The sequence below is a fragment of the Berghia stephanieae genome, chromosome 14, assembly GCF_034508935.2.
Source record: "Berghia stephanieae isolate SIO BIC M18660-M18661 chromosome 14, UCSD_Bste_1.3, whole genome shotgun sequence".
Taxonomy (NCBI): Eukaryota; Metazoa; Mollusca; class Gastropoda; order Nudibranchia; family Aeolidiidae; genus Berghia; species Berghia stephanieae.
Window position 1 is genome coordinate 11,053,123 of NC_088373.1, and position 25,000 is coordinate 11,078,122.

The window sequence follows — 25,000 nt, forward strand, 5'->3', positions numbered from 1 at the left end:
GATATACAAGGAAAAAAATAAATCTCTCCCAAAACTAACTATAAAGTTGACTGTTTCCCTCTCAGCCAAGGTATCCGGTCAGGGCAGGACAAAACCAAGTAATCTCATTCCAAGACAAAGACAGAAAGCATGCTGGAAAACAGATATAGGAGGATAGAAGACACAGTAAGTACCTCCCTGCCCACTATGGGAGGTCAGAAAACTCCACCAGAAAAAAAAAATAACTTAGACATCAAGATGTTTTCCCAAAGTCAATGGTGTTTTTTTAAAAATCAAGAAATTTTTAAAAGATTAATCTTAATTTACGCGCAAGAATAAAGAATGTTATTGCATAAAATGTTTAGGTTTCAATCTTGATCAAAGAAAAATGATGAGATATTTTCAGTAACAATTGATTATAAGTCTTTGATTAAGACACCCAAGAGAAATCAAAAACACCATTTAATGACTAAGAATAGTCATCGAACCAAAACAAAACAAACAAAAAGAACAAGACAATCCAGGGGGAAAAAACGGGACAGCCCCCCGAGTGCTTGAAATACATTTGGGTCATTATTGTGGCAGGAAATTTAAAGAAAAGGTAAGCTTTGATAAGAGTAGAAAAAAAAAAGGAGATGACAGAAGAAATTTACCTCTGCTACTAGTCTTCGGCAAAAAATGACTCAAAACTGAATATTCATCGAAAATATAAAGATAACTATTATTACCAAAACTATCTAACATCAAAAAGGACATTGAATGCAAAAAAAAAAAAAGGAATTTAAAACAAAAACTTAAAAGGTCATTACGTATATAATTATCCTGCACAACACTGGTAATCAAATCAATAAATTACACATGAAATAAATAAATAAATAACATGAACATTAAGGTTATGTGAGTGGAGAGGAAGTATATTCAAATATTTATACAATTTATGACATCATTTTTAAAATCACTTTTTAGCAACTTTTTTGCCAGTAAGGCAAATTTCTGTATCTTCTGAGATAAATAAAATATTATTATTATTTTATTTTATTTTTTAAATTATCAATATTATCATTATTATTATTATTATTATTATTATTATATTATTATTATTATTATTATTATTATTATTATTATTATTATTATTATTATTATTATTATTATTAAATTATTATTATCATTATTATTATTATTATTATTATTATTATTATTATTATTATTATTATTATTATTATTAAATCATTATTATTAATATAATTATTATTGTTATTGTTGTTTTTGTGGCAGTGGTGATTATCATTAAGCAAGTATTAACTATAATGTGAATCGGACTGTTGCTAGTGCTCTCCTGATGAGAACAATTACATCTGCAGTTAAGGCAGTAAATAATGGAGAGAAAAAAATTTGATCTGATAGTAATTCAGTTTCACCATTAAAAATTGAATTTATCGTATCTAAGTTGTCCATCATGAATGGGTTAAATAATCCAAGACGAAGAAGAAAAAGAAGATATAATGAACTTCTTATATGCTTTGTAATGTGATGGAAAAAAAGAGAAATTGCCATGAAAGAAGCTGAGTCCATGTGAAAAATAAACATGCAAATAAAATATACAGTAAAAACCAGTTAAACCAAAAATGTTTAAACCGAACAGAAATCAAAATGTCATTTTTTCCTCTTTGTCTCTGTTACCCAAGTATGGAAAAACCAAAAGCCACTATGATCAAACGATCTTCAAACCCGAAAGAAATTGTTGTGTAACTGAACAAGCTAAAAAAATAATTGCCCTAACAACCATTACACAACACTCTCTCTTATACTTATAGCCATTCAACACCATTCACACACCTCCGTTACAATTCTCTTCACTTTGCCACCAACTCCCCTCCCTCTGCCCACACTAATCCACAATGCCTAATTTATCTGTCTCCTATCTACTCCCCCCTCCCAACCAATCCCACCCTGACCACACAAATCCATTCTTACTTAATGGTGAGAATGCAATGTGCTGATTGAGAGCAGTAATGTTGTATTAGTAATGTTGTAACTTCAGAAAGATGATGCTGGAGTTATAACACTATTGCTCTCTTTCGCACCAACTACCACTGCACTCGTTTGTGTGCACATAAACGTACAATTCCCCCCCCCCCACAAACACACACATACTCACACAAACACACTACACAACTTCAACCACAAAATCACAAAGCTGAACAATTTAACAGGATGCATTTTGTGTGACAGTGGGATGACCGATAGCAGTGGGATGATATCATAACTTTTCGATATATACCTAAACTGAAATTGAATACCAAGTCCCTTGAATTTCAGTTTAACATGTTTTTACTGTATATAATTTTAGGTATGCATATCTTTTTACTACTTAAAGCAAAAAACTAATCAACATCGCCAGACAATAACTATTGGTTGACTTTAAACAACGTTGACTTTATCCAATATAATGGAACACACTTAGATAAAGAACAGAAAATTTGAGACCAACAAAATATGTTGATATTAAGCAGAAGTTGATTTTAAGACTCTATGCGGACTGCACTGCAGATGTATAAATATTTAAATAGAAATGCCTTGTTAGTGATATCGTAGAACAGTAACAAAAAATCTGTTTATTTCTGTGAAAGACATTTTTTTTAAAGGGGAAAAAAATTTGTATCATAGAAGGATAATATATAAGGAAAAAAAAGTGGATGCAAACTTAGATAAGTAATATTTGGAACATGTTGGATGAAATAATATGATGTCTGTTAGGCGATATTACAATTTTTTTTTTCCGACAAAGACATAATGCTGTCGACAGCCAGGCATTTATTTGACACCAGAGCACAGTGAGAAAATGTGAGTACAGAGTCTTTTCCAAGGACTCAACCATGCACCAATCAAAGTGGGACTCGAACCCTGGACCATCCAGTCTGAAGGAGAGTGTCCTACCACAAGACCACATAGCCGCACATTTCGTCTTTGACAGAAACATCGCTATTACTAGCCAGATACTCATTTTACACATGGGTATGGTGAGAGAATACAATGGGTAAAAAACCTTTTCCATTGACTCAACTGTGCATTGCCCACAGCCAGAGTCGAACCAGGGACCGACAAGCCAGTAGTTGAGTAGCATAGCATTAGTCCAAAAAGTCACTATGAGAGGTCACATCCTGCTGATTTTAAAAACCAAACTATACATATGACTAATTTCCTATTATAAATTTTGAAAAATAATAATGATGATGATGATGATAATATCAATATACCAAATACACTCAAGCACGATTTCCTCGAACACAACTTACTTGAACATACAATTTCATTGAACTCATTCGAATATCCCGAATATCATTAATAGGCTTTAAAATGGACCAAGTATTCCTTACATGCCCTTAAAACACAAGTAACAATGTATACACATTGCATACTCTTTAAGATAAACATGTTAAAAAGAGAGAAACAGATAAAAGCATAGAAGAAAATAAAAAACAAAAACAAAAAACAAACATCCATACTGTCATTGACATAATATTATGAATGCTCGGTCATATATGTAATTTAAAGCAAAACGTTTCCTATCACGGGCATTTTAAATCCATTAATATCTTAACTGTCTCCTTACCAAATCCTTTTCAGTTTTTTCACAAAATGGCAGGCTTACCCAGCAGAAAAATTGATATTTTAAAACTCAAACAAGCTCTCTACAAAACAACTTTATGTTCTTATTAATTAAACAAAGTTTGTGATGTACAAAATAAATCTGAATAAGAAAAATGTATATATTGTGTCGTAACAATAAATGTGACGATTTTGTTGCAGGTGGTAAGAAGACTGTTAAGCATTTTTAGTTTGAAATTTCAGACTGTTCCATGTTTTGACAGTGTGGAATATAAATGTATTCTATGTCTGAAGAGGTTAGAGGAAACCGTGCTCGAGTGTATATATGACAAAATGAATAACTAATTATGCAGTGGAGTGTCATGAAAGACTCAAGGTTAAAAAAAAAAGAGAGGTATTGATGACTAGTTTATTATCGATTTATATATTATCTTATTTGGATGAGTTATGGTGGACAGACTGGACATTAAAAACATGACATTATTATGCAAATTGGAGACTTAACTGTTCAAATTAGTGGTTCATGAGCTTTATTGCAGCATTTCAGTCGTGATATACAGAACGTAATGTCAGAAACTGAAAAATGCCCTTTTTATTTTGTCATTTCCCCACCTCCCCCCCCTCCCCCTGACTCTTTTGTTGCAAATCCTGACTTTTTGCATTCAGCATATTTTGGTCAACATTCCCATTCTATGATATATCGGACCTCAAAGCCATTTAAAATATGAGAAATCATACTGGTTGGCAGGTCTGTGATAAAGAGGAGGAGGAGGAATTAAAGGAGAAAAAAAGGAGGAGCATAAATAAAGGTGGTAGTGTTTAGGATGGAAATGATAAAGTTGATGACGAGGATGATGTTGAGGATGATGATGATGGTGGTGGTGATGGTGGTGGTGATGATGGTGATGATGATGATGATGATGATGATGATGATAATGATGATGATTGATAATGATTACAATGGCATCAATGATATATTAATGTTAAGATGATAATGACAACAAGGTTGACATCAAAGATAATATACATAGTTCTATTGTTTAAAACAGCCATTCGCCACTCCAGTGTTGTCTTGTCCTCCTGATCCATTATCCTGTATGTGAGGCTTGGGTACGATGTAGGTGATGTCTTCGTACACTCCATGAATGATGAGTTTCACTTCTTTGATGACAACTCGTGTCAACAGCTGAATGGAAGTGTAAGAAAAAGTAAGATATTATTAAATTTATGAAGATGATCTTTATAGAAAATGATAATGGAGATAAAAAACGATATAAATAAAAAGATTAATTAATTAATTGATTGATTGATTAATAAGAAGACGAAGAAGAAAAAGATAAGTAATAAATTTCAAAATAAGTATGTAACAAAGCTACAATAAAGAAAACTAGCAAAACTATTAAGAAATTAAGTGGCAGCATTGACCAATAACAGGGGTCCAAAAAGCTTACTGTAAGCATAAAATGGGGTATAAAGATTAATTCCTAGATCCTGGTGCTCTACAGCAGAAATTATAAAGAAAAAACAAATTTGGCTAATCTCATTCATATGTAATATAAATATACATTTTGAAAACAGGAAGAGAAAAATTTAAATACGTACAACAACAGCCATGAAGATGGCAGCATATAACATATAGAAAACATTCTGCCATCCTGTCCCTGAGATAACACCTGTCAGCATAGGCCCCACGGCAGCTCCTAAAGAAAAGAGATTCAATATGAAAGTAAAATAAGATTTTCATCGAATTTCTTTTAAAACTTTTAAACAATCAAAATTCAGCTTGATATCGAATCCATAAAATATGTCTTGATATACTGATTAACTCACTCAACCCTAACAACAACTACATCCGTAGCATATACCCGGGGTTACTTTTACCCCATGTCTATTTATTACATTTTTGTGAGACAAATTATAGGAGTAATATCAAAGCTAATGTTCTTAATTTTTACATGTTAAAGGTAGTTGAATAAAACTATTTATGCACATGCTCATTTTTAATACTTTTTTTTTTCCAATTTTGAAAAGTAGCAAAAATCTCTAGGATTGAGTGAGTTAAATCTGTATTGATATAGTTTGCAGCTAAGTGAAATGCTCACTAGTTCTGACTGCAAAAGACAATTGTAGTCGAAACACAAAACTATAAGATAAATATCTAAAAATTTGTGAATGAAACAATGCTGAAACGAAGCAGAGAAAAAATACAAGATAAAAAAAAAACTTCCCAAAAAAATCTGCCTGCCTCATCTAGGGATTGAACCTCTGACCTCCTGATTACCAGTTAGACAGTTAGGCGTTGTCTGCCACTGTTTCGTACACACTTTTTCAGATCTTTATCTTACACCAGTGCCTGCTCCCTTATTCATAATTTTGATAATTTCAAAATAAAAATGGAGATAACTCAAATGTCTTTGTCCTCAAAGAGCGTGGATAGCTCATACAGTAGAGTCACGCTCTCCCCGACCAGGCAGAGTTGTTGTACCAGTAAGGTCGCGGGTTTGAACCCCCATTGCTGCCGCAAAAATTTAATTCTCTATTGTCTGGCACTTTCCTACTCACTTCATTTCTTGTTGTTTGTCCTCAAACTCTCATGTTCTATGTTTGTGTTTAGTGATGCCGTGAGGGTTCAAAGCGGGAATGTGTACCATTGTGAAGAATAATATAGGTATTAAATCATTCCAACTGTTGGGTAACCTCTGTGGTGCAATGGCAGCAAGTCTAACACTTACACGAGTGCCTGCTCCCTAACATATGCTACAGTGAATGACATGATCAGTCGGATGGTGAAAAGGTTTGAACTGAGATATTGCCAAGTTTAGTTAGAAGGTCAATCTTTATAAAAAATGAGTTCTTGTCATAAATAATTAAATCAACCCTGTTTGTACATCTTTGGCAAATATCAAAGCTTAATTTCACTTCTAAATATTTTTTACAGCTAATCAAGTTGAAAAAGTATGAAATTTGAGAAAAGTTGCTGGATACCTTTCCCATACATCTGACCATAACTTCATGAAAAAATAACCCGATTAACTTCAAGTAAAGATTAAAATGCTCTGGGGAGCATATTCTTTCAGAAAATGCAAAAAAAAAAATGCAAATCCAAAAGTTTCACCTTCCGACTGATTATGTCATGCACTGACACATGCAAAACTATGTGTGGCCTTATCATATATTATAGTCTATTGAGAGAACTTGTGAGACCTTGTCACTTCTCTGGTAGTCTTGTGTTAACCAAAATTTGCTTGTTTTCACAAATGGTATAACGTCTAGGTGAACTTCATGCCAAAATGGGATTTTAAAATCAAAAAGACTTGAAAGATTGAAATTTTGACACTTTAAGAAACGGTATTCATTATTGATAGATATTGATATTGAGCTTTTATATAGCGCAATATCCACTAAACGTGCTCAAAGTATTGACACATAAAAAACTTTATCTACGTTTTATATTTTTCAATTATGTGGTCTTGTGGTTTGACCCTCGCTTTTGGATCGGTAGGTCCTGGGTTCTAGCCTCACTCGGTGCACAGTTAAGTCCTTGAAAAAGGCTCTTTACTCACATTCTCTCACTTAAAAATGAGTACCTGGCTGTTAACAGCATTGTCTCTGTCGTAAAAAATTGTAATAGTGTCGTGTTCTACATGTTTCGTGTTGCTGGTGGTCAGGGACCCTTTGTAAAGCGCTATATAAAAGCTCAAGTTTTTTTTTGTTTTTTTTTTATTATCATAAATTCCATTTTCAGCATATACATCAACCCTGACAAAGCACTGTTTTGAGACAGTGGGTCACATATTGAATAAATAACACCTACCTATACTTCCAGTTCCGTCAATGATGGCTGTCACCATACCCAAAGCTTTAGAGCTGTCTCTCACAGATCTGTGAGTTCCAAGGTCAGCGCTGACAGCCGTAGTGATGAGGGCATAGGGACCATTCACCCCAAGACCGCAGACTACTAGGAGAACTGGAATGGGTAAAATAAACCAAAGCTCACAAGAAATTGAAAATCTCCGCTTTATAGGCCGAAATAAATATGAATGGTATTTTTTTTTTTTTAATAAATATAAGAGGACATGAAACACCATGCAAAGATTAATACAAAATACAAACCAGTCAAGAAAGAAAAATCTTAATTTCAAACACACTCACACAGTCACACCCCAAAAAAAATATTGCACATGTTACAATTTTTCTATGCTGCTTTACATAAATGTATACTTTATAAAATATAAATGGTATCACTCAAAAATTAAAATAGAGGCACAAGTGAAGATTAAAATAAAATATTTAGATAAAATTTTCCTTGTCAGTTTTTGTGGGCAAAATTGAACTTGGAGAAAAGAATCCGAAATTGACAAAAGTTGATAAAGAACCGACAAACAAAATATATTTTTAAAATAATAGTAATTGATCAAAAATCTCTATTAATCAATTTTTATCATAGAAATGTCAGGACTCTTTATAAAGAGGACTGAAAGGTGGGAGAGGTGGCAATGAGAAACATGACATGATATGAAGTAGAAGTAAAATGCACTCATAGTGGCAATGATCATAATTCCTTTCATAATAGACTAGACAAACGTCAAAAAGTGGCTGTGTCCTTGCCTTATATTACAATTGTATGGATAAGCTATGGTAGTATGATATTTCTCCCGAGTTGAGGTTTTTTTCTGTTAAGAAATGAAATAATTTCAAGATCTATAAGGATAATTATCATACTTACGACAATTTCCATAATATGGCAAATGACTTCCAAATGTTTCATATAGATATAGCTGTGGAAGTAAAAAAATTAATAAAAATCAATACTTTTTTGTGTGATGATATTTTTCTTTGCATCCAAACAGCAAAATTAATATTAAAGTCACAAGGCAATGAAACGGATTCAAACTTGGGTACACTCAGATTTGTTTGTTTGATGTTGTTTTTATTTCTGGCCCCATATATTTACGTACATGAAATTAATTTGGTCTTTGAATCTGTTAAATCTGACATAAATACTTTTTAAAATCCAAGCACATTTTCAAAAGGCAACAATCAACACAGAATACACTTTAACTTCCGGTCTTAAGACTGATATAAACACTGTAACAGTAACTAAAGCAACAAATAATAATAATAATAATAATAATAATAATAATAATAATAATAATAATAATAATAATAATAAAAATAATAATAATAACAATAATAATAATAATAATAATAATAATAATAATAATAAATAATAATAATAATAATAATAATAATAATAATAATAATAATAATAGTAATAATAATAATAATAATAAATAATAATAATAATAATAATAATAATAATAATAATAATAATAATAATAATAATAATAATAATAATAATAATAATAAATGAATGAATAAATAAATAAATAAATAAGTAAATAAATAAATAAATGATGAAAAAAATAGAATGAATCGATAAAAGATAATTGTAGATATACCACAGCAGTAAACAAAAAGTTTGTACACTTTTGGGAAAAATCTGAACTTCTGGACATAAATGAGTATCAAACAAAAATCCTTGATTCCCAACAACGTACAGATAGGTCGATTTCATTCAAGTTATTGATTATAAACAACCAACTATGTCTGTCCGAGCACGTGTGAAGGTGTGTCACAAATTCCATGTTTTGATTGGTAAAAAATCTACTGGGTAATTGTAAACAGATATGTGAGAAAATCTGGGAGTGATTCTATCAACAACAAACAACATTTGTAATCAATTCACAATAGTAGTCTAATTTATATCTAATGGGGAGAAAAAAATACAAAAGACCAGCACTCGACCTGCACATATTTGTAGATCTGTTATAAACAAAAATGCATATAACAGCTTCAAAAAGAAAGAAATTAAAAAAAACAAACAACAATAAAGACATAAATACACTATTAAATTCCAGACAGACTATAGTCTAATGTATTAAAATTTTTATTGTTTTTTTTGTTGTTGGCTGAAGAAGGATTTTGAGCCTGAAACTTTCCGTGTTATTATGAATAATATTTTGTTTTGGTTTCTGAGAATTTCCGTTACAACAATGAGCCCATAACTATTAGGTTATCAGACCTGCAAATAAAGAACACGTCGCCAGCACCCTTTCTAAATATATAAAGCAACTGTTGTCAGTTGTATGTATTTAAGACAACAGAAAGTGGGATAAAATTAAGCATCATGTGCCTAGAAATTGTGGTATTGAGGGCCAAGTTGAGTGGTATGGTGCGTCAGTTTGTAAATAAGTCAAGCAATGTTAAGGGTGCTCTGAGATTAGATGGGTGACTTCAATATCAAAACTGACTCTGACATTAGGTCTTTGGGTACAGCACTTTAAAAGCATATCAATCTTTTTGACACAGGCGTGAATGGGTATCAGGCTGGCTAAAGGCAGTGATAAATATTGTAGCAGTGCAAACTCGAGCTAACTTAAATTGTTTGACATGGAAATCTAGATTTATTTGTGCGGCTATGTGGTCTTGTGGTATGACACTCGCTTTCGGATCGGAAGGTCCTGGGTTCGAGCCTCGCTCGACGCATAGTTGAGTCCTTGGAAAAGACTCTTTACTCACATTCTCTCACCGTACTCAGGTGTAAAATGAGTATCTGGCTGTCAATAATGTTATCTCTGTCGGATAATTTATAATATCGCCTAACAAGCGATCTTGTTATGTGTTGAGCACATTTAGTGGATATTGTGCTATATAAAAGCTCTAGTTTTTTTTGCTGAGGGAATAGATTAAATATTGTGAACCCATCGAATTGTGCTATATTGATTTAATGTGTATTTTAAAAATTTTAATTTTAAAAAGATCGCTCACCATTGGGGCTGAAAAGATTAGGAAGATGACACATGTAAGACCTCTGATTCTGTATCTGTCAGAAATGTAACCAGCAAGAATAGCACCTGGAAAAAAAAAATTAAAATTAAAAAGCGATAATACAGGCTACACTCCTTAGCACAGGCTTAGAATTTTAACAGCGTTTGTGACATGTTGAGATCAGAACCAATAAGTAAGTTAAAAAAAAACGTCTAGGAAAAAAAAGTAAGACGTAATAATATATTTATATGCTTTGTCAATTTGTTTTTAGGGGTTTTATGGCGCTTGGAACACATTAAGGTCATATCAGCACCAGTAAAAAGGAAGACAATGGGATAATAATTATTTTTAGAATTACAATTCACTTACAATAGACAAAGGGGAATTAGTTCAAATAGGAAACAGATTTATATTTCAAGAGCACACTATCAAAGTACTGAGTTTGAGATCACTTAAATGTCTCATCCAGATTCAAGCACAGGATCCCACTCAAATGGTTACAAAACATTATGTAAAACAAAAAATAATACAGTACATAACAGAGAGATGATTTACATGGGAAAAAAATATAACCTCCCAAAACTCTAACTATACATTTGACTGCTTCCCTCCCAGCCAAGGTATTCGTCGGGGCCAGGACAAAACCAAGTAATCTCATTCCAAGACAAAGACAGAAAGATGTTGGAAAACAGATATAGGGGGACAGAAGACACAGTAAGTGCTTCCCTTCCCACTATGGGAGGTCAGGAACCCCACCCAGCTTTGTCCCTTTAAAATACTTTAGAATTGATGTAGTGTCGTTCACTTTGAATATAATATATCAACGTCCTAGTAAAATTTAATTTTCGCTGATTTTTTTATTTAAAATCTGGACCAAAAAATTTGAATTTGGCCAAAATGGCGGCGCTGAATAGCGACGCACAGTTACACCTTGTGATGAATTCTTTTGGTATTTATTTGTTTCATGACAACATTTCACTCATTTACGTATTAAACAGTGTATGATTGTTCGTATTGATAAATGGTATGTACTTTAAACGTTAACGTTTAGAATTCTGCTTCAAATCCTCAGAAAAATCGTTCAAATCAATGTATATGACCAAAGGAAATCGAAATGGCGGCGGCTATGTTTACTTCCGACACAAAATTGCACTGCTATTTTCATCTTTTTTCGCGATTTGTTGATTGAAGACCTATTCTTCGCTTAATATTATATTAAGCGTGGTATGATGATTTAGAATTACAAAAATAATATTGCTTATACTTCAGATTGTACATTTCTGCTCAAAATTTTCTTCTATCAATGTCAACTCAAGGAAAACAAAATGGCGACAGTTATATTTATTCCCGAGACGACCTTCTTCGACTTAAGCCATCCTTACTTTCAATACAACCGAGAGCCGTTATTTCCCACAATGAAATAATAAAGAAAATGAATGGGAAAAGGAAAAGGGGCAAAAGAGGAGGCGTGAAAAACCGACTTCATAGACGAGGATCTAAACCACCACTCCCTTCAATAATACTTTCCAATGTTAGATCTCTTCGTAATAAGATAGACACCCTCACTGCTCTCTCCAAGTTTGATTATGATTATAAAAATGCATGCATTATTTGTCTTACGGAAACATGGCTTTCGTCTATGGACACCGATAGTAGTATTGATTTGGCAAATTTTACTTTGTACAGAAAGGATAGAGACACGTCATTAGGGAAAAACAAAGGGGGAGGTCTATGCATATACGTGAATGATAGATGGTGTAATATTGTAAATATAAAAGATCAAATTGACACGCCTGATATTGAACTACTTTCTTTGTCTCTACGTCCACACTACTTGCCTCGGGAGTTTCGGGTTGTCACCATTGTTAATATTTATATTCCACCTAGCGCAAAAATTGAGAAAGCATACCGATTAATAAATGAGCATGTATCGTCATTACTACTATGTCACCCGGACAGTCCACTTATTATTGTTGGTGATTTTAATCATTGTCAGCTGCCCATAGCTGGACTAGAACAGTTCGTCACCTGCAAAACACGAGGAAACAACACGCTTGATCTGTGCTATAGCAATATAAAGAACGCCTACAAAGCGCTACAAAAACAACCGATAGCCACATCTGATCATAATACCATTCACCTAGTACCGACGTACATCTCTAAATTAAAGAGTGAGAAACCAACTGTAGTATATCGCCATATCTGGACTCAAGAGGCAATCCAACGACTGAACGGCTGTTTTGACTGTACTCAGTGGGAGACATTAATGGTAGAAGGTGACAGTATTGATGAATGGACCGAAACTTTGACATGTTATATTACATTTTGTGTGGATTTATGCGTGGAAAAAAAAGAAATTAAGATATTTCCTAACTATAAGCCATGGGTTACAAAGCGACTTAAATATTTACTCAATGAAAAGAAAATTGCCTATATGAGTGGTGACATTAAACTAGAATTTGAAAAGGGAAAGGAGATCAGAAATACAATAAAAGAAGAGAAGGTTGAATACAAAAATAAAATGGAGCGACAACTGAGATCGGGCTGCGCAAGGAAAGCATGGGAGATGATAAAACAAATGGGAGGAGTAGACCAAAAGAAACGAACATTCCCACAAGGAAAAACGAAAACTGATGTCAACAAATTAAATGATTTTTACTGTCGTTTTGACAGGCTCCCACCTGTTCACAACGGTTTGTCAAATGACAATGAGCCACCTCCAGATATTGAAGAAGAAACCGTAAGCTCCCTCTTCCGGAGATGTAAAGAACATAAAGCACCAGGACCAGACAACATTACCGGAACTATTTTGAAAAACTGTCACCAACAACTGGCTATACCTTATACAAAACTTTTTCAAAGGTCAATCGATGAACAATCAGTGCCAGTACTTTGGAAAACATCGATTGTCGTTCCAGTTCCAAAAAAGCGTTGTCCGACCGTATTGAATGACTTCCGTCCAGTGGCGCTTACATCGCTTGTAATGAAATGTTTAGAAAAAATTTTAAAATCTGAGCTCCTACAAAAATGTTATGACCTGAAATTGCTAGATCCGTACCAATTTGCATACCAGCAACATCTCAGTGTTGAAGACGCACTATTAACCGCCACAAATTTGATCTCGAAACACCTTGACCAAACGCCCTCAAATTACGCCAGAATCCTGTTTGTCGACTTTTCGTCAGCTTTTAATGCCATGAACACAGATATTTTGCTTCAAAAGTTGTGCAGCATGGATATTCCAAACTACCTTATTAAATGGTATAAAGAGTTTCTGACCCATAGACCGCAATGTGTAAAATTGGGTGAACATATCTCCAACAAAAGAACGTTGTCGAACGGATGTCCCCAAGGCTGTGTGAGTTCCCCAATCCTGTACATCTTATACACCAACGACTGCAGACCATCCTTTGAAAATTGTTTTATAGTGAAATATGCAGATGATACTGCTATTCTTGGCTTATTAAAAGATAAAGTTACCGAAAAGAATTATTTCAAACAAATAAATATATTCACCGATTGGTGTAAACAAAATCAGCTTGAATTAAATGTTGAAAAAACGAAAGAACAGGTGTTTGGTGTAAAAAATAAAAACGACTTAAAGTGTGTGGCGATCGGTAAAGATGATGTTGAGATAGTTGACTATTTTAAATATTTAGGAATAACCATTGATAGTTCCCTCAATTTTCTCAACATATTAATATAATATCTAAGAAAGTTGCCCAAAGATTATACATCCTAAGGAAATTGAGAACATTTCAAGTAAGGAAGAAAACTATGTTAAGAGTTTATGACTCATTGATTAAAAGTGTAATTGCGTTTGGCTGCACCATATGGTTTGGAGGATGCCGACTTAAAGATAAATCAAAAATTTCAAAATCTATCAAAGAGGCATCAAAAATAATAAACCATCCTCTTGATGGAGTAGAAAGAATTCATGGAAAAGCAATAGAAAGGAAAGCATTCTCAATTACCAACAATAAAAAACATATTTTATACCATGAATTTAGTCTTTTACCATCTGGGAGAAGGTTTTGTCAGATTAAATGTAGAACTAACAAGTATAAATCAACGTTCGTTCCATCAGCAATAAAAATTTTGAATATTTCATATGGTACATAAAAACCAAGGATTGATTCGTTGACTGATTAACTGATTAATTTATTTAATGTAAGATTAACTGACCAATTGATAATGATGATAATTTTTGGTGTCGAATTGCCACAATCGTAACAAATTGAAAACGAAATGAATATGTTTATGTTGTGTATATCGCACGTGTGAAAGAAAGAGAGAGAGAGAGAGAGAGAGAGAGAGAGAGAGAGAGAGAGAGAGAGAGAGAGAGAGAGAGAGAAAATAAGTAGGAGTGAAATATCTGTTCAATCTTAGTTATCGTTTAACATTATAACAAGTGTAACTAAATGACAAATTGCCATATTTATGGACAATAAAGATCTATTATTATTATTATTATTATTATTATTATTATTATTATTATTATTATTATTATTATTATTAAATTTGAGCCTCAAAAAAGGAAAGAGCACGTTTAAAACCTTTCTGACAACTTTAGGGGATCAATTTGATTTGATTAATTTATCATTTTTTCTTGCCAAAATTCCAAAATGTGTTTTGTTCGACAATGGCAGTTCTGTACATTTATTTAGGTAAATAGGTGGTTCTGCATTTATTACAAGGCAAACTATGATTCTTTGATTAGAAAATAAAAATCAGCCTTGCAAGTAAATGGTCAAAACGTGACAAATATTCCATCTGGCAAAATGTGGGTGATCATTAATAACAACAACACCCCCCCCCCCCCCGCCCAAAATAAAAAAAAAGACATACAAACAAACAAACAAAACATTATAATCATTTTACCAAGAATTCCTCCCACGTCAAACATTGTTGATGTGTAGGCAGCCTGATCTGCAGAGAGGTGACCTGTGAATATATACATTTAAAGTGAGAGTAAAAGGATAATCGGGCAAGAGAATTATCACACACACAGCAGGACCAACTAACCTCATGTGGTCCAAGGTAATCCTTTAGAGCCACGCCCTAAGGTTAATGAGCTTAAAAAAAAACAACTCCCCCCCCCCCACCCCCCAAAAAATGTGAGCTTTTATATAGCGCAATGTCCACTGAACGTGCTCGGAACGCTTTACAATTGGTCCCTGACCAACAGCAACATGTAACATAAAGAACGAGACATGACGCCTGTTAGGCATGTTGGAAAACAGATATAGGGGGACAGAAGACACAGTAAGTGCTTCCCTTCCCACTATGGGAGGTCAGGAACCCCACCCAGTTCAAACAATGTCATGTTGACAGCCAGGTACTCATTTTACACCTGAGTGCAGTGAGAGAATTTGAGTAAAGAGCCTTTTCCAAGGACTCAATTATGCACCACATGAGGCTCGAACCCAGGACCACAAGACCACATAGCCGCACAATGAAATGAGGCCAGAGTTTTCCCCGAGTTTCTGTACTGTAATATGTACAGTAAAATATTCTTGTCATTCTTGGTTTAGTTGGTATATCTCCTATAAAGCGGTTTCCGCCTACTTCAACTAATAAAACCACCTACTATAAATCACTGCTGGGGGGGAGGAGGGGGGGGGGTTGATAGATGGTTCATAGTTTTATTATCATATCATATTCTTAGCTAGAAACAAACATAGATAAATTTCTTCCATTCAAAAGAAGATGGAGGACTGTTGAAACTCTCATTCTGGAGCTGATTTTATTGATTTTGCAAGGCTTAGACTTAGATTGATGTCTTGTTAAAAATACTGTACTCATTTGATTCTGACACGCTCTCGGGAGAAGGAATTAAAAAAAAAAAAAACATGTGAGAATCCCAGCATGCTGATATCCAATGATAATGGGAGATGATCAATACATTCAGTCACCCAAATCCAGCATTTCACATGGTGTGCTAGAATTCGGCGTGCTAAAATCCAGCAAGCAGATTATCAAATGACAAATTGCATAAGGTTACAGGGAATTCAAAACTTGCTTTAATATCGCTATAAAACAGAACAATGGTAAATTAAGGCAAACATGTTCTCTGTAGACATGAGAGGTTCTAATAAATGACCAATTATAATAAAAGCGATGACTCTTACTGTTGAGAGAGATGTATTTAGGTAGCCAGTACAGGAATGTGTACGAAACTAGCTTGGCAAAAAACAGACAAAAGGCAAACTCCAGAACACCCTGAAAACAAAATTTTAATGAATAATTTTGAATGGAGAGAGAGAGAGAGAGAGAGAGAGAGAGAGAGAGAGAGAGAGAGAGAGAGAGAGAGAGAGAGAGAGAGAGAGAGAGAGAGAGAGGGGGGGAGAGACAGACAGACAGAGATCAATAATGGTAATGTTATTACGATACTTTTTAGTATAAGTGCATCTTGGTTAACATTTTCATATATTCTAATCAACAAACTATGGGTTACTGACATCTATATGTATGGTTATTTGTATAAAAAAATGTTATGTCTGTGTGTGTGCAATTGTATATGTCTGTATTGTCTCTCTCTCTGTCTATCTCTCTCTCTCTCTCTCTCTCTCTCTCTCTCTCTCTCTATATATATATATATATATATATATATATATATATATATATATATATATATATATATATATACAATATGGCATCACATCTTAACAGGGTTTTTGTTTTTTACCACAAGGGCTGTAAGAATAACAGCAATACGCCAACCTACTCGAGTCTCAACGAAACCCAAGTGATTCAGACAAAAGTCAAAACCAGTGTAAATAAATAAATAAATAAATAAACACGAACACTTTTATATAGTGCATTTCCTTCGATTAATCACGCTCTATGCACTTCACAATGTTTCATTTATTCCCCCTGCAAGCCATATGGAACAATATTTCTATTTCAAACAGTATCAGTCACCTGTTAGGTGTCCTTTTTTGTACTAACAATCTTACAATATCCGTCACTGCCTGAAGAAAGGTATTCCTTCACACCTGGTGAGTTGAATCGGGTAATGTGCGTAAATTCTTTCCACAAGGACAAAACATAGAGACCAGAATTTTCCAAGATTACTGTCACCCATCTAGTTACTCGTCACAATTAACAGAACATCGATTGCCCTTTGTGACAAGACAAGACACTGTACTACTGAGTCACCGAACCTCAGTGAACTGCGAAAATTGTACGATATCATTTCAGAATAGAGTCAAATTTAACCCTTCTTGTAGAGGGTTTAATATTCAAGACGTAATGACTTACCGGTATCATAAACGCTTTCCAGATGGTGATTGGTTTCTCATTCTTGGACTGGTGGTTATGATTGGACAAAAGAGCCTGAAAAAGGGACATAATTCGAAATCAACTTTGAGATAAAATTTAGGATTTTTTAAAACAAAAAATGTAAAAAAAAAAGGATGGAATAAGATCACTGAGATTTAAATTCAGAATTGTGAATACTTAAAAACGGTTTCCTTCCTGGAAAAGACATATTTCGTGTATATTTGTCAATGTAATTTATGCATCTGTGATCTGTGTACATGTGAGTCACACATAATTTAGCAGTCACACAAATAAGAAAGTTGTAGTTTGAGTTGAAATGTAATGTCTTATGCTAAAAGTGTAGGTGGATTAATCTACCATTACTATAATCAATTGTAATGAATAATAGCAAATTAATATAACAAAAGGAGTGGACATTCGAATATGGCTCTCACACTTTTATCATTATTCTAATTCTCTTATTGCGCTGATTTGCATAGAAATAATTGAAAATGATTGGATTTAATTAACATTCATTGTTTTGGGCGCACATTAAAGGCAATTATGATTTCTTTGTTTTTTTTTTTTTGGTTTTTTTTTTGTAAACCACATTGAACAAAAAAAAATAAAAACAAGAAATAGAAATTGTTCTTGCTCTCATTCAATTTTCAGTTTCCTTTCAGTTACAGTATTATTGTGATTGGATCAAATGTATATGAAAACGAAATAATGTTCAAATTAAACAGCCATCATAAGAGACTGATTCAAATAATAAAGAGATTGATTAAGAATCTTTAAAAGTTTTATCTTTAAAAGGTACTTGGTATCCTCCTTATTAACAACAACAAAAAACATATTCTATTTATATATATATATATATATATATATATATATATATATATATATATATATATATATATATATATATATATATATATATTTCTATATATATATATATAGTATATATATATATATATATATATATATATATATATATATATATATATATATATATATATATATATATATATAAATTATAAAAACAAAAACCATGAAATAATAGTGCTCAACTTTTGGATAAAAAGAGCTATTTATAAACATTAAAAAAAATAAAAACATCCAATTTACCATCCGATCAGAGCACATAAAAATCAAGCTTGGAACATTCAACTATTTTACATGCAATTTACTCAATCACTTTTTATAAGCGCAGAAAAACTCAATAAAAGAAATAATACAATTTGAAAAGGAAAAAAAAAACCCACAGATATAAGAGAAAATAAAAGAGAGAAAAAAATTATTAAAACATGAAAATACCCAAGATATAATATGGAATCAATGATTTAAAAATTCCGCGTAGATTTCCAAATCAATCGACAATAGATCCACTTTTGTCCCTTGATAGGTTTGATTTTATTCTAACATGCAATCAGACCAAACAATTTTCACCAAGAGAGCAGCAACAGCCATGCACCTAAACACCTTTGTCGAAGCCAGAGTCGAATTGCTGGGAATGACTCGTATTAAAAATGATTGGGTAAATTGTCATTTATGACTTTTTTAAAAAAATAATTCTGCTCTACTGTTAAAGTGTTGATTGGTAACACCAGTCAGAAAGTTGTTTGTTTATTTTTCTACACAGTATCAACTGCAGCTGAAAATATTTTATTGAACTAAATACTATGTTACTGTAGTGGTCATCGCTTATCTTTGTGATTTTTAAAAGTCTGATAGACTGCATTGTCAGTAAAAAGAAAAAAAAAAAACAACCTCCTACCGTCGTCTCTCCGGCTCTTATTGCCTTTTCTTCGTCCGTGTCCGCCTCTGTATCTATACCTTTGGACACGATTAGTGTGCTCTGAGATACAACAATAACGAAAATATAAGAACCATCAACCAAAAATAATAATATAACATGCATGAGGAAAAGACAAAAAACCAGACGTATAGATAGATAGACAGACAGACAATAGATAGATAGATAGATAGATAGAGAGAGAGAGAGAGAGAGAGAGAGAGAGAGAGAGAGAGAGAGAGAGAGAGAGAGAGAGAGAGAGAGAGAGAATGAGAGAGAGAATGAATGAGAATGAGAGAGAGAGAGAAAGACAGGGCCATAAACAAATAAAAAATCATTTTTGTGGGGTTCTTTGTTTTGCTTTTTTGTTTTGATTTATTTTATTTTGTTTTGTTTGTTTTAATCCTAATTTCATGAAGGGGGAGAAGGATCTGAATCATTCTGGAATGGGTGAATGCATGATCACCACCATTATTTCTTACTTCTATTAATTGTCACTATAAAATAATTCAGATTATGTGTAGTTCCTGTTTAAAGGAATACTATTTCACTAATTTTCCTCATCATTAACTTAATAAACCTCACTAGAGCTCCAAATCAACAGATTGTGTGGTTGTTAAGAAAGACAAAGTAAGGGAGGGGGGGGGGGGAGGAGAAATAAATAAAAATAAAGTAAAGAGATCAAGCAAAGAGCAAATAAAAATTTCAAGAGAAAGTATATGAAAGTAAAATAGATGGAATAATTAATAAATTGAGTAATTAACTAATTAAGGCCATTAAACAAAATGATTATCGTGAGAAATAAAAAGAAAGATGTGCATGCGTAAAATCATAAAGTCAAAACAAGAATGTAATTATAGAAACAACAGCTAAAAACTGACTGGCATGAACAAAACTCATATACATCCACATACTCCAATCAGAGGTTTTAAGAATCATTGTCATTCACCCATCCAACTATTGACTATGATAAGCATAGCTTGACTTGTAACTTGGCAAGAAACTGTACAGTCAAACAACCGATATCACAAGGAAAAGGACTTTAAAAGGATCTCAGCAAAACTAAGTCATTTGTTTCGCGACAAGGACAGAAAGTCGATAGTAAAGGACAACGGATATATAAAGGGAATAGAGGGCTGCTACGGGGGTCCGGATAGCTCGGATGATAGATCACTCGCTTCACACGCAAAGGGACCAAGATCGATCCCGGGTGCAGTCAAGATTTTTTTCTGACCCCCCCTGTCCACCAAGCAGTAATTGGGTAGCTGGATCTTTTAGATCTGGAAGAAAGAACTTTGCGATAGACTAACATCCTATCCAAAGGGTAGCAAGCAATTGATATTATCCAGTTCACGCTATAGAAACTGGGATAAAATCCAGTTCCATGGGCCTAATGGCTCTGAAGAATAAAAAAATATACATATATATTATATATTTAAAAATCAAAAATATTTTCTAGAATTTTAAAATAAAAATAGAGGGGTACAGTCCAACTAAATTCCCATCCCATCAACCTCCTGAAAAAATAGCTAAAATTGAATTGACCTTGAATTTGCCAGACATAATTCACTTGTTGTTTCAAAATGGTACCAAGTCCAAAGTCATAAGATTTTTAAAAAATAATAATAATAAAATTGCACACAATACATACAACATTCATCTTTATGCAAAGAAGGAAAGAGTTTTTTTTAAAAATATCAATTGCAATGAAATTGTTTATCATGAAAAATAACATTCATAACAGTTTGAAATTCAATTATCTAGACGTCTCAACTTGCATCTTTGTTTTGTTGCGTGATGTATTAGAAATAATTATCATTATTAAATATAACTATAACAGAATTATATGTCAATCATAACAATGGAAGTTTTTTTTTTGTTTCTCCCTTTCTAATATTTTTACTTCCAGGAATATGCAATATGCAATGTTCAATATTTTGTTACTTCTAATTTAAGGGCGTTTTAGGAACCCTTGGTCCCTTCTAAAGCCCCCTATTACTGATATGATATGACTTGGTATGATATAAATATTGTTGTGTGCCTTTTTGGGCACAGGGCAAGGGATTTTCTACAAGTGTCACCCAACCGAGATGAGAGATCAAAGGCTTAATCCCCAGATTGTTGTCTCCGTTATAATCAGTATTGCCAGGTTGGTGGATTTTCTGCCAAATTGACAGATTTTTATCATCGCGTGGCCTTGGAAAAAATGGCGTGGCGGATGGCGGATTTATTTTTTTGTTTGAATTTTTGATGATTGGTATATCTTTTAAAAAGCAAATTTTTATTATGAGACAATACACTATTGTTGATTATAAGTGTTTTAAATCAAATGGCGGAATTTTTTTGCAGGTGAAGTAGGATAAAGTTGGCGGATTTTGGTGGATTTCTGGCATAAAGTTGGCAGGATTTTTGCAAAGGCCCCTGGCAACACTGTTTATAATATCATTAGTCACCATCTATGGTTTTATGATTTGGACAATCATCCAGGGGCGTGGCTATATTGGTTAATTTGGTGCCTGGCACCGCATCCACTTTTTAAAAAAATGGATTACAGCACTTCAAAAAATAATAAAACTGAGAAATAGTAAATACCGCCTCTTACTTCTTTGAGTAAGTCTAATTTTTAATTTTTTTTCTTTCTTTTGTATCGACAAATATAGCATGTTTTAAGTCATTTTCTTCTTTAAAGAAAAGCATTTTCCACACGTTTCTCAGCTCACAATTGTTTTGAATTTCCTTATTTAAAAAGAAAACTTTCTTTTTTTAAAATGTCACAGGAAAAATAATCAAAACGGATGTGACCACAGAAAAGAAAAGAATTAAAGCATGCTGACAAATGAAAAGAGTAGTCCTTCCTTCAGAGCCACAATGGCCCATGGGGCAGGAGTTTATCCTGGTTTCTATATCATGAAACGGACAATAGCAATTGCTTGCTAACCTTTGTATAGGATGCCTAGACTATCGCAAAGTACTTTCCAGCAGGACTAACAGACCCAGCAACTAAAACAATCACTGCCGGGTGTACAGAGGGTTCAGTTTCTGCTGATCTCGGTCCCTTTGCATGTGAAGCATGTGCTCCACCAACTTAGCTATTGGGACCTCCAGACAAGGGAGTGTGGGGGAAAAAAAAAGAAAAAGGAGATATAAAAGTAAATGCTTACTTACATTGTCAGAATGGTCAGGTAAAGCACAGTCGATGTCTTTTGGATCTGAAATAGAAAGATGGTAAATATGACTTTGTTAAATTCTATCATTTGTGGAAATTGAAATTCATTGCTAGAATGTGAAGAGTATTTTGGGGAGTTGGGGGAGGTGAGAAGGGGGAAATCGAGGCGACATGCACTTATCTCACTCCCTTCTCATGCAAAGGGACGGAGATCAATCCCAAGCCAGGTCAGGTTGTTGTTTTTTTCTCTAAGCCGCCCCCCCCCCCCCCCCCCTGTCCACCCAAAGTGATTGAGTAGCTTGGTCTGTTAGATCTGGTGGAAAGCGCTTCGCGATAGACTAGCGTCCTATCCAAAGAATAGCAAGCAATTGCTATGGTCCATTTCATGGTATACAAACAGGGATAAACTCCAGCTCTATGGGCATAAGTAATTTTGTTATCATTTCATATACAACACAAAACAACTGTTAATTACAGCACGCCATAACACCTGTTTCCCATACCCCCATCATTAATAATGGGTACAAATAAACTGATAATGAATAATCATAGTAATAATAACAATTATAATAATTTATGTTTGCTAAAACAGTTTTAACCAAAAAAAAAACCAAAAAAATTTAAAAAACAATAGAGTAGATATTGAAATGCAGTTTACATAAGACCAGATATGAATCTCGATCAGCAGGGATAAGATGGGAACGAGAGATAGGAATGGATGATTGCTGCATTATTTACTCAGTAACATCTCATTTAAATAACTCTTGTTGACACAAAATATGGTGGTAATGGTGACTAAACGATACTGTATCACATATGTGACCCATCGTCTCAAAATGGTATTATGTCGGAATGAACCATATGCTTAAAAGACTAATTAAATGTTAAACTGGTCAAAAATATAAATTTTTGACATTAGTATTAGCAACCTACAATATGGTATCTCTTCAAGAAAATATACTAACTCAACATAAGTCTGATATTTCTGGCTCTAAATTCAAATTTCAACATTTTAACCAACCCGACATAATACCGTTTTGAGGCGAAGGATCACATATTATAATAATAACAAAGTCAAGCCATTTGTAGTAGGGTCACGGACTGGATGAGAAACTGCTAAAAAAAAAAAAAAACAAAACAAAAAAAAAACTCTAGCCATGTATTGTGTGCATGGGTACAAGATTGAGCTTTTATATAGCGAAATATCCACTAAATGTGCTCAAAGCGCTTTACAAAGGGTCCCTGATAAACAGCAACGCGTAACAAGTAGATCGAGACATAACGTCTGTTAGGCAATATTACAATTTTTTTCGGACAGAGACAACACTGTTAACAGCCAGGTACTCATTTTACACCTGAGTACAGTGAGAGAATGTGAGTAAAGAGCCTTTTCCAAGGACTCAACTATGCGCCGAGCCGAGCGCAAGGCTCAAACCCAGGACCTTCCAATCCGAAAGCGAGTGTCATACCACTAGACCACAATAGGTAAATATATATTTCTATTATCATCTAAAAACCTATATCACAACATTTGAGACTTACGTGGGACAAGGAACAAAAAGGTGAGAATGCCAATAAAACCGATGATGATGCCAGGCACCACAAAAGACCAGCCCCAAGCCTGCTCTACGAAGGCGCCAGCGATGACTGACCCCAGGATATTCCCCACAGATGTGTGAGCGTTCCAGATACCCATGATTAATCCACGTCTGTCAAGAGTAAAAAAAATAATATATATATCAAAGGGAAAGACATAACATTTCATTAAAAGCAAATGACTCAAACTCTCAGGAAAAAAAGTGATAAATAACGATGTGAAATTGAATGTAAGCTTCAATATAATTACAAAAACAGATCAAATGAATGTTTCGGGTCTCCCCCTTTATCAACAAAACATTCATCCTGTTTTGTTGATAAAGGGGAAACCCGAAACGTTCATTTGATCAGTTTTTTGTAATTAAATTGAAGCTTACATTCAATTTCACATTGTTATTTATTCCCTCGAGCTTCGAGCAGCAAAATTTACATTACCCAGGAAAAATGTCCTGATTCAAGTTTGTGCCAGATTATTTTCTCTTGTTATATTTTGAAAGAAGATATCTTTTTTAATGAAAAACAAATAAAGAGAGATCTGTATCTGTATCTGTATCTGTATGGTTGGCGCCGAAGAAACCAATGGTCTGGTTGTATTTCAGCGGCGTCCTCATTGAGGGCAGGGCCATGTCAACGGGCCTTGAAATCGTTTAGGTGTGGTGCCATGATGACCAGTTCATCCAACCCATTCCACTCCGAGATAGTTCTAATGAAGAAAGAATTTCTGTAGTTTTGTGTTCTTGTCTGTGGGATTTTGAAGCAGT

The 25,000-nt window shown here is 33.6% G+C and overlaps 1 protein-coding gene across 3 annotated transcripts in view; it reads right to left on the reverse strand.

Annotated features, from left to right (window-relative positions):
• Positions 1-4,220: 4,220 nt before the first annotated feature.
• The window catches only part of LOC144959394 (glucose-6-phosphate exchanger SLC37A2-like), a 75,508-nt gene continuing 54,728 nt past the window's right edge, over positions 4,221-25,000 (reverse strand). For all 3 annotated transcript variants that reach the window (XM_078891970.1, XM_078891971.1, XM_078891972.1), the window contains exons 8-18: positions 24,186-24,352; positions 22,643-22,686; positions 19,460-19,540; positions 17,683-17,757; positions 16,551-16,641; positions 15,301-15,363; positions 10,420-10,505; positions 8,315-8,366; positions 7,403-7,555; positions 5,191-5,288; positions 4,221-4,774 (exon numbers count right to left, since the gene is read on the reverse strand). In XM_078891970.1, coding sequence (XP_078748096.1) covers positions 4,622-4,774; positions 5,191-5,288; positions 7,403-7,555; positions 8,315-8,366; positions 10,420-10,505; positions 15,301-15,363; positions 16,551-16,641; positions 17,683-17,757; positions 19,460-19,540; positions 22,643-22,686; positions 24,186-24,352 — 1,063 coding nt within the window. In that variant the 3' untranslated portion in view covers positions 4,221-4,621. The remainder of the gene's footprint in view (positions 4,775-5,190; positions 5,289-7,402; positions 7,556-8,314; positions 8,367-10,419; positions 10,506-15,300; positions 15,364-16,550; positions 16,642-17,682; positions 17,758-19,459; positions 19,541-22,642; positions 22,687-24,185; positions 24,353-25,000) is intronic.